At 37.1% G+C, this 17139-nt stretch overlaps 1 protein-coding gene across 1 annotated transcript in view; it reads left to right on the top strand.

Moving 5' to 3' along the window:
* The window catches only part of CPLANE1 (ciliogenesis and planar polarity effector complex subunit 1), a 118397-nt gene that overhangs the window by 81860 nt on the left and 19398 nt on the right, over nucleotides 1–17139 (top strand). Inside the window, exons 30-36 of the mRNA XM_019650733.1 lie at nucleotides 2832–2900; nucleotides 3799–3908; nucleotides 4243–4429; nucleotides 4638–4787; nucleotides 8378–8646; nucleotides 10749–10836; nucleotides 16564–16740. Coding sequence (XP_019506278.1) covers nucleotides 2832–2900; nucleotides 3799–3908; nucleotides 4243–4429; nucleotides 4638–4787; nucleotides 8378–8646; nucleotides 10749–10836; nucleotides 16564–16740 — 1050 coding nt within the window. The remainder of the gene's footprint in view (nucleotides 1–2831; nucleotides 2901–3798; nucleotides 3909–4242; nucleotides 4430–4637; nucleotides 4788–8377; nucleotides 8647–10748; nucleotides 10837–16563; nucleotides 16741–17139) is intronic.

Below are 17139 nucleotides of genomic sequence, written 5' to 3'. Positions count from 1 at the left end.
CTGTGGCTGCTGGCCACTCATGCTGGCTGCTGGCTACACACGGTAGCCCATGGCAACCCACTGCAGCAGGAGCTGTACCCTCCGACGGCGACGGCGACTCACGGCAGCCCAGCTCTAGGTTGAGCTGTTGTTCAGCATCTTAGCTGTGGAGGGCAGTGTCACTGGCCCTCATATGTGGGATCCGAACTGCGGCCCTCTGGCGTCCCAAGCCAGTTCTTAACCATCGCACCACTCGGCCGGCCCTACAGAGAATTTTAAATTATGTGATATTAGTTACTCATCCCAGGTTCTTGTCTCCAACCTTGGCATATTCTTTACATATTTTAAACTTAAAATCAAATTTTAAATTGAATTTATGATATCTTAATTATAATAGAAGCTTTTGTTAAAAAATGCCATGGACTACGTCCTTAAATCAGTACAAATAATGTTTTGAATTTGGATCCTCTGTTCCATTAATTGCCTTCACTGGAATTTCATGCTTAAGATTGAAAGGGCTGGATCTGTGGCCAGTAAAGTTGAATAGGAAGAAGACTAGATTGGGTTTAATGGGGGAACGGTATATGTAACTGTGTCCAAGAATAGAGGAAAGTGTTAGAGAAGCTATTATTTGGAATTTTGCCTGACAAACTTTCTCATTAATATAAGTGCTCTGCCCTTTGTGTTGTAGTAATTCTTTTGTATGATGTTTGGCAAAGTTTCTCTTAACTATGTATGGAATCTTGTAAATGGTTAAAATGTGTTTTTTAAAAATATTTATTTTTTATTATTAGTTTCAGGTGTGCAAAACAATGCAATAGTTATCCTTTTCACCCCTCACAAAGTAACAACCCCCTTCCCCCATCCACTGCCCTCCCACCCCCAATATCATACTTATCTATTACAATTCCATTTAAACCTCTAATTTTATATTATTATAAAATAATATTTATGGGTATGGTTTCAAAATAATATATGATCATTGTGGAATGTTTGGATAATATAGCAAGCTATGAAGAAGATGAACTATAATCACACCACTAAGATGTAACATTTTGACATTTTTTCTTATCCTCTTCTTTTGTACATTTTGCATAGTTAGATGTGATGTATAGTAGTGCTCCCTCACTATCTGAACTCTCATTGTCCAGATATTATTGCTATCTTCCCTAAGAGTTGAAACCTTCATGGGTCCTGGTGTTTGTTTTTCCCCAGGTACCTTGGGACACTCTCTAGTTAGAGTATACCTTTAACATATTATTTCATAATTTACATTATAGTATGTTTGCCATGGTGTTGAAAGTAAGTCGTATCTGATATGTTCAGTATTATTACATGTTGCACACAAATTGATTAAATGAGTGTTAAGTGATGTTTAAAATCCTTTATATTATTTAGTAATCTTTGATGGATAGTTATTCAGGGATTTAAGAATTGTTTAATGATATCTGGGAGTATTGAATGGGCTGGGACACCTTTTTGTTCCCTTTGAAATAATGTAGTAAACATGACTGTGCAGCACATTTGCAGGAGTGGATTAGATTTGGATAACAAGGGTTACCTGTATTTTGTATACTTTGTTTTTAACTTTGACTTCTACTTATGCCAAACATTTCCATATCATCAAAAAGTACTTTGTAAGCATGTTCCTTCTTCATATGTGCCATTAAATATTTAGCTAACTCCTTATTGTTGAATGCATTAGTGGTTTTCCAGTATTTTTCTCTTATAAATAATGTTTCAGTGAGTTATTTACTTGCTTAAGAGCCTTTTTTGTCATCACTATGATTTAGCTAACTCTTTTATCTTTATCAATACAAAAGGTCAAAAAAAGGCATCTCACTATTTTTTAATTTTTGTTCCTTTCTGAATGAGGTTGAGCATGTATGATGTTGTTTGATGATAAGTGTGCATTTGAGATATTTTAAAATTTTATTTTTTCAATTACAGTTTACATGCAATGTTATATTAGTTTCAGGTGTACAGCATAGTGATTAGACTTTTAAGTAATTTATGAAGTGATACTCCTGGTAAATCTAGTACTCCCCTGACACCGTATATATTTATTACAATATTATTGACTATATTCTCTATGCTATACTTGACATCCCCATGCTGTTTTGTAACTACCGATTTGTACTTCTTAATCTCTTTACCTTTTTCACCTGCCTCCCTAACCCACCTTCCATCTGGCAACCATCAGTTTGTTCTCTGTATCTCTGAGCCTGTTTCTGTTTTGTTTGTTCACTTTGTTCTTTAGATTCCACATGTAAGTGAAATCATATGGTATTTGTCTTTCTCTGACTTATTTCACTTGGCATAATACCATTTAGGTCCATCCATTTTGTCGCAAATAGTGAATTTCACTCTTCTTTTATGGCCGAGTAATATTCCATTGTATAATGTACCATTCATCTATTGGTGGACACCTACGTTGCTTCCATATCTTGGCTATTGTAAATAATGATACAATGAATATAGGGGTACATATGGCTTTTCAAATTAGTGTTTTGGATTCCTTCAGATAAATCATTTGAGACATTCTTAAATGTATCTTTGAGAAAGCCCTTGGAAGTTCTTTGTTGCTGGGCAGTATTCTAAAGTGTGCAGCCTATTAGCTAGAAGTCTGTTATTCATCCAGGTAATCAGGCCCAGGATATGAATATCAATAATAACATCTAAAATTATCTTATTTTTTAATTAAAATTGTAAGTTGTCAATCTACTTTTGTACTAACTTTTATACCAATATCTAAAAATCTACATTCATATATTTAATTTCTTTCTGTTTGTGAAATCTCTTTTCTTTTTCTATTTTCTCTTTTTGCCTCAAATTTCCTAATTGACTACAAGATAAAGAAGCTGCTTCTCAAGTTGTTTCTGAATGTCGTAAAAGTCAACAAATCATTTCCTCCACATCAGGTATGATTTCTTTGTTTTTTTTTAAGAAGTCATGACTAATTAAAGATTATGTCTGCATGATGCCAAAACAGGAGTTACCACCTCCTATAAAAAAAAATTAACCAAAAAATCTATTTAATAGAGAGAGAATGATAATTTAAATATTTTCACTTTCCTCTTTTGTGTTTTTTTGGTTGTTGTATGGTTTAAATTCAAGCCTTGGTACCAAGTTTCCAGTACCCAGTATGACAATGAGTTATGTTTTGCATATGAAATTTGAAAGTATTGTTCTATTAAATGCTAGAAAATAAGATTAGACTCCGAGAACAAAAGGCAGAGTTAAACTGTATGTTGATATATTGTGACAGGTTTCTTCATTTTACTTTTCATAAGAAGCTAATGAGTTTTATAATATTTAGATGGTAAACATTTTAAGTGGTTAAATTTAGCTATGGGCTCTGAATTTACTAAAAACCTTTTAAAGGGTGTGAATTATACCTCAATAAAGCTATTAAAAAAATAGGTCAACAGTGTTGAAAGTAAAAAAGAAATCAGTTACGGGTTAATTTCCTAAAATCTAGTTTGATTGAAATTCTCGTAACTACACAAACATGACTTCATATATCTGAAATGGAAATAGGAAATATAACATTTTCTTGACAGGACTTACATACTTTATTATTCTGTGAATCATTCATATGAGAAAAGCAATAGGCAATCTGCATTTAATTAAGTATTAATCTAAAGTAAATTGCCTTTAGAATAGAATTTGCTTTAATTTAATTATACCTGTGAAACTTCTACTTAGATTTTCAATGGATACATTGTATGTTGTTTGTTGCTAACTTGTTCTTACAAAATTAATGACTAAGAGCTATTTACATATTTTTTTATATTCCTGATTTTTCTTCATTTTCAGAATGTGAACCGTTGAATGTTCCTCAGCTGTTGGCTTCAGATGTATGTCTGAATCTCAAACTTTCCACTGAAATATCAGAGAAACCTTTGTCACTTTCAGCATCTGATCAGGTACTAAATTTGGTTTGTGTTTTGTGAACAAATTTTAATAATACCTTTATGCTAAAATGTATTATGGTCATCATTCAATTGTATGAAATGAGGCTAAAAATCTCACCTATGTAGCTTTGTTGGAAAGGTAAAAATTAAGATTTAAATATTATGTACCAAAATATTGTAAACTAAGACCATAAAACACACTTCCTGCAGCTTTCCTTAAGTTGGGCTCATATGAACTCTGTTTCTCTTCAGAATTAAACCTTTTTATGGGTGGTGGGTGGTGGGCAAAGTGACCATATAGAGTAAAAAAATGTAACCCTCTTTGACTGTGTGTGTTTGGGCTCAGGTGGAACACACTTACATAAATGTGATTGACATTGAAGCTGATGAGCTAGAGGAAGTACCTGACAGAGAAGAGCCTCCAGAGGATGATGTTATCAAACAGCACCTAGAAGTCCCATCCTCTGCAGAGTTACATTACATGGCAGCTTCCGTTACTAATGCTGTTCCCCCACGCAACTTTAAGAGTCAAGGTATTAGTTTTTCCTACTTTTTGAATAAAAAACATTTTGAAAAGTTCTTTAATACAGCATTGTTAACCTGCTTAATCTCTTAGCTCTCCTGCACACCCACTGTACTTTTGAGTGTTTAGATCACACTTAGAAATATTTTATTCATCTTGTAAATACCTTGTTTAGAACTTTAGAATCAGTCTTTATGTGCCTTTCATATTCTTGACAGAATCTGCCAATTCCGCTGCGGATTTATTTTTTAAACCTGCAAAAGTGTCTCCATCTTGTCTGGATGGAAGGAGCTGGGGAGCAGGCATTACAGAAGTGAAGGAGCCTGGAATCACCTCACCTACGTCATCAGACGTGGAGCAGGACAAAGGTGAACGCCCTAGATGTGTGCCTGACTCTGCCCTTCCCCTGAGTCCCTGCTCTATTAGAAATAAGCACTAGAACTTGGTAATGGCAAAGAAAGAAGAAAAGAGCTTTTTCCTGCTGTGGAGAGTGGGGGCAGATAAGTAAATGAGATAGAGTTCCAAAGCTGGGACCCATGGATAGTTTGCGGGGAGAATACAGATCTATTTGTGCATAGGTCTTCTCTCAATTAACGAGACTAAAAATAAATGCCCTGTTGGATTTCATGAGTGTTTTGGTGTTAAAGAGGAATTCTCATATTTAAAAAGGTGGGACTTCTAGAATAGCACATAGAAAATACACAGGCATGGTTGCCAATAGTACATTATTAGTAAAATATTCCATTTTTGGTTATAAATCAGGTTTTATTATTGTTAAATAGTTGCAAGATTTAGAAGAATACTTCTTCAAAACCTAGTGATTGCATCCTGTGAATGTTTAGATTAATATGCAGTTGCGCTTCCTGCAACAGCGACCCAATCTCTTCCCTGGTTCCACAGCTGTTTAGGAGGCGTAGACCCAGCTTTGTGGTTGTCAGGTGCTTGGGTGCAGAGCCCACTGCCTGTTGGTTGTGTATCAACAGTGGACACTCAGGAGAAAAGAGGGGCAGGGAAGGAATGGGCGGCGGGGCGTATATGTTCTGGCTGCATAGATGGGTAAGTGCCAGCATTTCAGATTTTGAAGCCTTCGCCCTCTTTTTATCTCTCTCCTGACACAGGGCTGCGCATGGGTAGCAGAGGAGGATGTGTGAAGCTAGCATACATCTAGCTTTCAGGCTGTGTGAAAAGAGCATGGAGTTGAGATTCAAACAGAACAGACCTGGGTTTAATCCCAGCTCTGTCACTTAATACCTTTGGAGATGTTTTGTGAGAAAATTAGCATTATCGGATCCTCACTTGTATCGCTGTGGGATACATCCTCATGGGGTGTCAGGAGGGTTACATCCAACCAAACGCCAGTGGCTACTTAGGCACCCTGTTAGTTTCTCTTCGTTTTCACACCAATTGAATTTTGAAATTGTGTTTTCACCTGGAACTAGACCATCTCCCTGTGACCCCTGAATATCTTAGGCCAGCATTTCAGAATGACAATAACCAGCAGGTTAATAGCCTCCATCAGTGAGATCAAGTCCATAATCAACCTTTTGGAGAATCCTTTGCTGGGGAGACTGCCTGGTGATGAAAATATGTCAGCAGACCCTTCTGCACTTATTAAAGAGAAGAACTAAAAAATCCCAATTTAAAAGGAAGTTTTATATTTTAAAATTAAATTCCATCATGGTTTTTACATAATATACTTTAAAAACTCAGATGTAGTCACACAGTAGAGTTGAGTGGGATTTGCGTTATAGGCAAAGGTTGGGAGAAGGGGGGAGGGTCAGGGTCCCTAGAAATGAAAAACAAAAACAAACCAAACAATAAATCCCTGTTTTAGTAGAGACTTGCTCTCTGTTTTGAATGACAGTAGCTTCCTATTTTAGAAACCATCTCTGATAGGAATACTGTTAGTAATAACAAGCAGCGCTTTGCTGGGCAGGGGAGAGCATTGCAGGGTTACTGGAACTCAGCGTTTCGCCCTCCTAGGTGGTGCTTCTCCTACCCATCGGGAGCGGAGCAGGCTCTCCAGAGAAAGGGGTGCTCAGTCATTATGGACGTAGGCCATTTTGGATTTTAAGCATGTCCATCTTTCTGCTGTTTTCTATTTGAAGTTTATACACCAAATTATTTCCTGAGAGTGATTAAGGGAGACACTTTAGGCTGCTGAAAAACAGGAAGGGCAGGTGGAACTGAAATATAACATGCATACCTACGTTTGTTTAGCAGTTTACAATTTTGAGATTATTTTGTCCCATATTTTGATCTTTACAAAACCTCTGAGTTAGGTAGGACAGGCATCATGATCTTCATTTGACTGAGTCTTCATTCAGTAAACCCTAAGTTGGGCACTAGATATCGGAGCTGAGGAAGAGTGTAATCCCAGGGTCTCTGCCTGTGAGCTTGCTCACCTATGGGGAAAGGAAGACAGAGAAATAGAGGTGATTCTAATACAGCATGGTAGGTGCTGTCAGCAGGGTATGGATGAGATTCTTGGGAAATAAAGCACCCAATCCATCTCTGGGAGGATTAGGGCTATTTAGGGGAGAGACATCTAAATGGAATCTTAAAGGAAAGTAGGATTTTGTGAGAGAAGGGGCGCACAGATTGAGAGAATAGATTCTCTCAGTGCAGTGACTCAGGTTTGATGGAGCTTGCTGAGTTTGAGAAAATTAAAGTTCAGTGTGCTTGGAGTTAATGGGTTTTTTTTGTTGTTGTTTGTTTTTTTAAGAAATAGCAAGAGATGAGCTGGAGAGTGGAGAGGTAGGCAGAGGAAAGACTGAATACCATTTTCTCTCATACTGAGGCATTTGGACTTTTAAGGCGAAGGCATTAGAGAAACACTGAAGGATTTCAAGTAGAAAAGGAATAATGTCAGATTTGTGTTTTAAAAGATCTCTCTAGGGTATGTGTGGAAGATGGACTAATGGGAGTGAAATAAGTTAGTGACAGGGATGCCATTTGGGTCTATCTGTTGTGAAACTTTAGCAGCAGTGCTAGTAGGAATGGAGGAGATATTTGGTAGGTTGATCTTCGCTATTTGCCGTCTCTCTGGATCTGAAGGAAAGAGAAGAACCTTGAAGACTCACAGGCCTCTGTCTTGGGAAACTGGGGGAATGAAAGTGCTCTTCACTGAGCTGGGAATAAGGAAGAGGGAGCAATTGGAGGGGCAGAAGCAATGAGTTTGGTTTAGCACGCTTTTGGGATAACCTGCACGAGCTATCTAGGACACAGATGGACTTCTGGGCTGGAGCTCAGAAAGAGTGCCATATGAATTTGAGGGTTACCTGTGCGTCAGTGACACCACTCAGAGAGAAGTGAGCTGAGACTGGCACCCCAGGAAATACTGATGGGGAAAAGGAGTGGGTGGCAGAAGAGAAGACCCAGAGATGACTAAGAAGGAAGGGCAATATGGGGAGGAGACAGAAGCCAGAAGAGAACACATTTAAGGAAGAAGCATTTCAAATTTGGAACAAGAATCAATTGAGTTTAAGAGTAGGGAGAGTCATTGGCTTTGATACTGGTCTTGGGATGTTTAACATTTGCCTGAGATCCCCTCGGAATCAGTAGTGGCCAACATTGGGTCTAGCTTTTACTGTATGACATTGTTGGTTTTCAAATAGAGTTTTAAAAAGCCAGAAAGATTGAAAGTAGCTTTTTGATGAAGTATATTTTTTGTAGCAGAGGCTAAAAGTAACATTTAAACTGCCTTGTATATGGAGGTTGTGGTCATAGTAACACTGTTATGTATTATTTTTTTTTCTGTTATGTATTCTTATCCCAACAAAGACAAACCTCAGAAGGCAAGAAGCTGAAATGGTATTGCTAAGTATATTAAATTAAAACTGATTTGGAAGGGAATGTTGTGTTGATTTAAAATGAAATCTTCAGAAACATTAGATCATAAGCATCTGCCTCTCCTTTAATTATAATCAATTCTGATATTTCCCTTATTAATATTTAGATGTGCCGAAACCAAATTTTCGATTCAAAGACCAGAGCTCACAGTCAGATGCTACAGAAGACTATCGGCTGCAGGACCACCTACTGCAGGCACTGCAGCAGGATGTCTCCCCCACTCGTCCTGCGCCCCGCTCTGCAGCCTGCCGACTAAAGCATCTCAGCTCTGAGCTTCACAGAATTGATGAGCAGCTGCTCGCAATACAGACCATAGCTGAGAACATAGAGCAGGATTTCCCCAGACACGGACTGCTAGACCCACATGGTGATAAGGTAGACTGTCTCTATTTTAGTTTTTTGTTTCTTACCACGTTATTAGATTTATAGTGTGATATAATTTTAGACACTTGATTTTTCAAAATAATGGGAAATTTGGTTTCCATAAGCCAGGGTTTCTCAACCTCTCAGCTCTATTGACATTGGGCCTGATAATTCGTTGTTGCGGGCTGCTGTTCTGTGATTTGTAAAGTGTTGGTAGCCTCTCTGTGCTCCCGCAGAGTGGTTTGCTGCAGGAAGGAATTCAAGGACACTCCGAATAAGCCAAGCAAGCAGTGGGTTTATTGAAAAGGGGAAAGTACACTCTCGAGATAGTGTGAGAGAGGGCAGGCCCGGAGGAGAGCGATTGCCCCGAGGAACGAAGCTTAGGATTATATTTGAATGAGGGAAGGAAATACTCAAGATTTAGGGCTGGCATTATAGCGTTCCCAGGCGGGTCCTTGCTGACCGCTCCTTCCCATAGGGAAGTGGGGTCCCCTGGGCCTTACTTGGCCCTTGTCGGAACTGTCTTGGCGACACGGGGTAGAGATTTTTCCCTGCCTGCAATGCTGATAGCATTATAATCCATTACAATTAGCTATAGCAGCACCTTTTCTTTATTTTTAATTTTTATTTTTTTAGAAATTTTATTGGGGAATTGGGGGAGGGGAACAGCGTTGGGGAATCAGGGAAGGGGAACAGACAAGTTGCTGTCTTAACCAATGCGCCACACGGCCGGCCCTGCACCTTTTCTTAAGAATGATGTCAGCTCCTCTTTTCCTGTGTCTCCCCTTCCCTTCCTTTCCTCCCTGCCTCTCCCAGTGGCCCTGTTCCCTGGTCTGTACCCACGAGCTGTCAGTAGCATTCCCCCTAGCTATAATAATAAAAAATGTCTCCAAACATTGTCTAATGTCCCCTGAGGGGCAAAATTGCCCCGAGTTGAGAAGCACTGCTTTAAACTTTTAAGAAGTGAACCCATGCTCCCTACCAGAAAAAAAAATATATGAACTACAAAACGAGAATGTGGATTTAAACAAATCCTCCCAACTGAGAATTATTTTTTTAAGCATGGTTTTTATAACTTTACAAATATTGTTGTCCTTATATTTGGAATTCTCAATTTCTGTTAAATATTTTATGCAGTGGATTAGTAATCCTTAGAAGTTTTCTGTATCTTTAAAAGTATTCATAATAAGAAGATTAATGTTTATGTATTTAGTATATCATGGTATTTAGACAAATAGAAGTCTCAAACATTAATTATTCTGCACAAATATCCTGTCTGTTTTTTAGGAAGTGAAGTTTATATAAATAAAGATTAAAGAAAAAAACAGTAAAATATTTTGAATGTGTTAAAGCGTTATATTGGGAAATGCAAATTGATCTGAAGGATACAAATTCCATCGTTGACTTAACCTAACAAATATTCCAGGTTGCTAGCATGATGACATTTTAAAGATGTATTTATTAGATTTATAGTATTTCTTTAATCCAAACATTAACACATATTAAAAAATTAAGATTAAATGTGAAAAAATATGTGATAGGAACTATTATTAAGTAATGATACTAAGTATTTAGTCTTCCAAGGTGACTACTTTGAAGAAAGTAGCACTAATTTAAATGAAGGATTTGGCATATTGGTTTAAGATGTTCTCCTATTATTATGCACACATAAGTACAAAGATTTTTACTTGCCCCTTTTAGTTAAGAAAACAGCTTGTAGGCCTGCAGGAGGCAGAGGGATGCTATGGACAAGCACTGAGTAGACGCCTGGAAGACCTGGGTTCAAATCATGTTCTGCCACTAAGAAAGTCACTGAATTTCTCTGGGCCTGTTCTCTCATCTTTGAAATGAAAGGTTTTCTCTAGATGGTAGTTAACCCCATTCTAAAATTATTTGATGCTATTTTCCTGAGTCTCTTAAAAGGTTAAATCAGTTAAGCTACAAATAAGTAAAAATTTCTTCCTTTTCATTGATTTACACCATTTAGCTCATATTGGATTTAATCCAATTTCTTTCATTTGTTGCATTAATAAAAATGTTTAAAACCTACATAAAGTTGTTGATAATATTTTGAAATTTGTAACAGTTATTTTGTTGTGTGTGTTTTTCTACAGGTTGGACCTTTGGGTCACATTGAATTGTCCTCTGGCCCTGAAACTGAAAAAACAACGGCTTCAAGAACCATTAGTATTTCTGAAAAAGGTTTGTGAGGAATTGTGGGGTGGGTCTGAAGCCTTGCTTTGAAAGAAGCATTGCCTTTTGGGCATAACAGAAATACAAATAGCTTTCATATTGAGCTGAAGCCATCAGCCCTCCAATTTTTAGATTAGGATATTTTGTCTGATAATGTGATTGGCTCCTACCTCGGGCCGTTTTTTTTCTGAGAAGCCATCTTTTCCTTCTATCACCTCTTCCTGCTTTTATAGCAGAGTGGAGCACTGTGGGCTGCGTCTTAGCTTCTGTGACTCCACCTCACCGGCCACACACTGCTGAGGAACACACAGAGCTTCGTGCTGAGGTGGTTGTTTGTCTGTGGTCATCTGCTGAGCTGGGATTTGAGATTCTTATTAAATGGCCTGGAATGGTGAAGTCTTACATTTTTGCATTTCTTATTGAAAGGATGACATTAGGATAGTTATTTTAAAAAATTTCTACAGCATCTATAGTTATTTATATCTACATTCTCTCTCATTCAGTCTTGTCAACAATTTAATGTGTTCAAAAAAACCAGTCTTTGGTTTGTTGATATTATTATTGTTTCATAATTTTGTTTTTCATAAATTTCTATTCTTAGCTTTATTATTTATTGTTTTTGGGGACTTGTGGTTTTTTTTCTCCTAACTTCATTCTTTCTTTTTCCTAATATATGCATTTGAGGCTGAACATATTCCTGTAAGGACCCAGACAAGAGTGTTGATATATACCATCTTTGGGTATTCAGTTCTAATAATTTGTTATTTGTATTGAGTTCTTCTTTAGTTCAGAGTTTTTTGGCTTCCAAATATTATAGGATTTGGGCTGTAGTTTTGTAGTTTATTTCCATTTTTCATTGTATTGTGATTAGATAAGTATATGATAATATCAACTCTTAGATATTTGTTAAAATTTCCTTTGTGATCTAGTGTATATAGTCAGTTTTTGTAAATGTTCTATGTTTATTAGAAAAGAAGAAGCATTTTCTATTGGTTTATGTAGGATATATATGTATAGATACAGATATACATACAGTTGACCCTTGAACAACACAGGTTTGAACTGTGCAGGTCCACTTATATGTGGACTTTTTTCAATAAATACCTGTAGTGTTTTCAATCCACAGTTGCGAGTTCACAGATGTGGAAGGGCTACTGTATGCATTGATCTGTGTCATGTTATACAGGGGAGCTTGAGCATCTGGGGCTTTTGGTATGCGAGGGGTTCTGAAACCAAACCTCCACAGATAGTTGAGGGACAACTAAGTTTTGAGGGAGTCAGAAGTTATATGTGGATTTTTACTGCGTGGGGTTCAGCACACCAAACCCCTTCATTTTTCAAGGGTCAACTGTGTGTGTACACACACACACACACACACACACAATGTGCACAAACTTATAACTTATTGAGATTTTCTATATTTCAGATTGGTTTTAGTCTGCTTAACTTCTCAGTAGGCTAGGCTGCATAAAAAATTAACCACAAAGAGCTCGCTCAAAGGTTTGAGCTCTGAGCAACAGCGGTTCGAGTCCGGCCTGAGCTGAGCTGCTGCTGAGCTGCCAACAGGTGGCAGGATGGCTCAGCTAAAAAAAAAAAAAATTAACCACAATGATTGTGGAATTCTTTATTTCTGCTTGTAATTCTGTTAAATATTGTTTTATATAGTTGACGCTATGTCATAAAATGAATATAGTTCATAACCATTATATTTTTTTGTTGAATTTTGTTCCTGTTAGTATTAAATAATGACTCTTAATCTCCAATAATGCTTTTAGACTCAAAGTCAATTTTCTCTAACATTAATATTTACATTTCTGCTTTCTTTTGCCCGGTATATCTTTTTTTGATACTTTTTATTTTTTAAAAAACTTACTATAGAAAATGTCAAACATTTCAGTAGAAGACAGAATAGTATAATTAATCTCATGTACCCAACAACCAACTTTAACAATTATAACTCATGGCCAATCCTGTTTTATGTATATACCCACCCGTTCTTCCCACCTTCCCTGGATTATTTTGAAGCAAATCCCAGATAATACATTATTTTATTCATACATATTTTATATGTAATGTGAAAAATAAAGCGTTGCTTTTAAACATATAGGTATAATATTGTCAGTCCTTATTTAAAAATCTTAATATTGTTCTATCTCATCAGTGTTCAAATGTTTCCAGTTGTCACCATTTAAAAAAATACTTTATTCATTCTAGCTGGAATCCAAGTAAGGCCTTTTCATGGAAATTGGTTGATGGCTTAGACGCCTCCTTTAACTTTTGGGTTCCTCCTCTATTTCTCTTTTCCCCGCTTGCAATTTATTTGTCAAAGAAACATGGATGTTTGTCCTGAAGTGTTATTCGGAGTCTGGATTTTGCTAGTTGAGTCTCTGTCATGTTATTTAACATTTTCCTCTGTCCCCTGTATTTCCTATAAATAAGACACTTCTTAACTTTCAAGCTGAGTGATTATGTTGTAATTGTGTACAGCATATAACTAGATTTTATTTTTTTTAATAATTAGACAATTTGAGTTTTGATCAAGTATAATCAGTTTCCATTTATTGTGATCTCTGATCTATTTATGCTTATTTCTATAATCTTATTTTGTGCTTCCTATTTACTATGTATTTTTTTCTTTACTTTTTGTCTCTTCTATTGGATTGACTTTTCTCTCTCCCCTTCTATTGGCTCAGAAATACACATTCTATTTTTAATCTCTTAGTGATTATTCTTGAATTTTCAACATTCATACTTGAGTTAAAATTTAAGGTGAATATATTGACCTCACAAACAATCTAAGGGCTTTAGCGTTTTTAACACTAATCTGCTGCCTCATCTTCTCTGATGTTGTTTTCTAATATTTTAGTTCAGCCTTGTTTTTTTTAGAATTCTTTTCTTTTTTTTTTAAGGTTTTTATTGGGGAATTGGGGGAGGGGAACAGCCAAGTTGTTGTCCTTCAATCTTAGTTGGGAGGGCGCAGCTAGCTCAGCTCCAAGTCCAGTCTCGCTGCTCAGCTCAAGGTGCTGTGTTCAATTAGTTGCAGGTGGGTGTAACCACCATCCCATTGGGGAGTCGAAACAGCAGCCTCGTTGTTGGTTTTTTTTTTGTTTTGGCTGAGCCATCCTGCCACCTGTTGGCAGCTCAGCGGCAGCTCAGCTCGGGCCAGGACTTGAACTGCTGTTCTCAGAGCTCGCACTCTTGAGCAAGCTCTTAACCAACTGAGCCACTCGGCCGGCCCAAGCCTCGTTGTTAAGAGCGCACTCTCTGTCCATTGAGCCACCCAGGCAGCAGCTCAGGTCAAGGTGCCAAATTCAGTCTTTAGTTGAGGGCGGGTGTAGTCACCATCCCATGTTGGGGTTGAACAGGCAACCTTGTTGTTAGGAGCACGTGCTCTCACCAGCTGAGCCATCCTGCCATCTGTTGACAGCTCAGGGCAGCTCAGCTCAGGCGCAGCATCACTGGCCCATGTGGGAATCGAACAGGCAACCCTGTTGCTCAGAGTTCGTGCTCTAGGGCAAGCTCTTAACCAACTGAGCAGCTCAGCTGGCCCCAGTTCTGTCTTGTTTTTAAACCTCCCATTTATTCTCCCTTGTCTTTTTTAAGTCAATATTTATTTGAATTTATCAGCATGTTTGCCATTTTCTTTGCCCTCAATTGCTTTTTAAAAAAAATCTGTAATTTAAATAACGTAAATATGTAAACCATAGGTATATAAAACCAAAACAGTTTCATGAGTAATACCCTTGTTGGCATTTTCTGTCTCTGCTATTATTGCCCACATTTGCCTCTTGCATCCATTTCTTTGAGGTTTGTTGCCTTCTTCTTTCTAGTTCTTTAATAATTTAGAGTCTGTGAGTGGTGAATTCTCCCAGTCTTTGAAAATAGCTTATAGTGATGGCTTATAGCAGGGTACACAATTCTAGGTGGATGCTTATTTTCCCTCAGCATTTCAAAGATATTATTCCAGTATCTACTGGCATTTCTAATTCTGAGTTTATACTACGTATGTGCTGTCTAATTGCTCTTCTTTTATCTCTTATTGCTTTTAAAGTTTTCTCTTTAGTTTTGGCTTATTTTGTATTTTTGATAGTGTTTCTAGTGTATATTCCTTATTATTTATTATATATGGGAGTAGGAATGATTCTTTAATTTACAGGATTAACATTGGGAATTTTTCATCTATTTTCTTTTGGAGTATTGCTTCCTCCTCTGTGTTTTAAAACACCTATGGAGGTATGTCGGACCTTTGGATTCTATTCCGTCTCTTAAACACTTCTTAATTTTTATCTCTCAGTGATGTACTCGGTGTCTTCAGGTCTGTTTTTTAGTCTAATTCTCTTTTCTGCCATGTCATCTTTGTGTCAGATTTTAATTTTGGTGACTACATTATTTATGTCTAGATGTCCTGTTTCTTTTTCAAAGCTACCTGTTGTTTGGGAATAGTACTATGTTCTTTTATTGTGGTTTGTATGCCTTCTTTTATCTATTTAATGACTTTAGTAATATTTTATGCCCTTTCTGATTGTTTTATTTCATGTGTGCATATTCTTAATTGTCGAACCAGCATACTGTCTCTCTTTCATGGTGGTGTCTTTGTTTGACTTGTAATTTTTATTTATTTTTTGTTTTTTAAAGTTGCAGAAAAGGAGTTTATTAAGAGAAAAAAGTACATTTCAAAAAAGCCTAAGTAGGAGAAAAAGTAGAGAATGACTCAAGGGCCTTTATTAGAAAAGAAAGTACACTCCAAAGAGTTTAAAGAAGGCCGAGCTAAGGAAGCTCAAAAGGCCCAAGGGGGCCCACTGGCCAGCACCAGGGCCAGGGAGTCATTATTAGGAGAGAAAGTACACACCAAAGAGTTTGGCGTGGGCCCCGAGCAGAGGCAAGGCTCAAAAGGCACTGACTGGCCAGGACTTGGAATTTTTATCCCTTCTTCCTCTAGAATGGGCTGACTTGTAATTTGTAAAATCATCTTTAGGGGGGATCTGCTGAGTTATGTTTGTCTTTGAAGTGGTTTTGTATTTGCCTCTTGCTGTCGCTGAAGTAGAAAAAAATTTTAGGACAAGTTTTGTATACATTCCTTGACTTGGAGTTGCTGTGCTCCATTGATAGTGTAAATTCAGATCCCACACCTGCTTGTGGCAAGACAGGGATTTGGATTTCACAGAGCTGGCTTTTTAAAATTTTTCTTCCATCCACTACCCAGGCAGATATAAAATGTCTTTGCTGCTTCTCCAGGGCAGGGTTTTTCTTATCCCCTTTAAAGCCAGAGCTGTCCTTCAGTGCTCTGGGCCATATAAAGGTAGCTCAGCCCCCACTGCAGTCTGCAGAAACCTTCTCTTCCTCTGTGGACTATCCCAGCAGTATTGTCTAGCTTTGAATTTCTGTTTCTTTTCTAGCACCAGAGGATTTCTTTATTTATAGGGCTTTGTTGTGTATTAATCAATTTGTTTTAAATTTAGCGTGTCTTCTGTGTTTTTATAACAGGGCAGGAGCCTGTCCACTTTAGCTCCATCTGCCATGTTTTCTGAAGTTGATAATTTAATAGTTATTTATGGTGGGAGAGTGTGAATTTTAAATATCATAAATTGTTTCATTATTCAGTAGAAAGCTATCAGAATAATATGGTGCAAACTTCTAATATATCTGTTGCCACGTGGAAGTGTTTAGTTACCGTAAGTGTTATATCTTTGCTATGTGATTTTTTTTCTCTATTATTTTCTTTTAATTGTAATATAGACTCTGGATTAGTGCACTTCCTGACTCATATGAATCAGGAAGATCCAAGTGACAACGAACAAACTTTAGAAGCTGAATTTTTCGGAACAGAAACTCATCCTAGTCAGAAAACCTGTGTGTTTCCTTCTGCCGATTCAGCTGTCAGCCTTTCCAGTGACCAGAATACAACTTTTCCAGGTATTGTTCTTCACTGGTTTCATTCACACTCTTATTTTTCAATATACTGAAAGATACATTGCAACAATATACTCTTGTTACTGAATAGTATTTACTGGAAATGTAGTTGTGAAGGATTTGTCAAGCCATTTTGCAATATTTATAAATTTCAGGTGAAGGGAAATTAAAAATTGCACTATTCACATGAAGAACTATGTTGTTAGAAGATAAACTGCAAGCATGTATCAGCTCTGTGTAGCTTATAATATTAAATATACAACCAGAATTACTATAATATTTGCTTTTTACAAAAATTGAGAAATTCAGACTCTGCCAATTATGAAAACCTTGAGTTTTAATTTGAAAACAAATACTGGTGTAATTCATGGAGCCTCTGCCACGTGCCAGACTTCGCTGTTT

Source organism: Hipposideros armiger, unplaced genomic scaffold, assembly GCF_001890085.2.
Source record: "Hipposideros armiger isolate ML-2016 unplaced genomic scaffold, ASM189008v1 scaffold_146, whole genome shotgun sequence".
Classification (NCBI taxonomy): Eukaryota; Metazoa; Chordata; class Mammalia; order Chiroptera; family Hipposideridae; genus Hipposideros; species Hipposideros armiger.
This window is presented reverse-complemented; position numbering and strand designations above follow the sequence as displayed.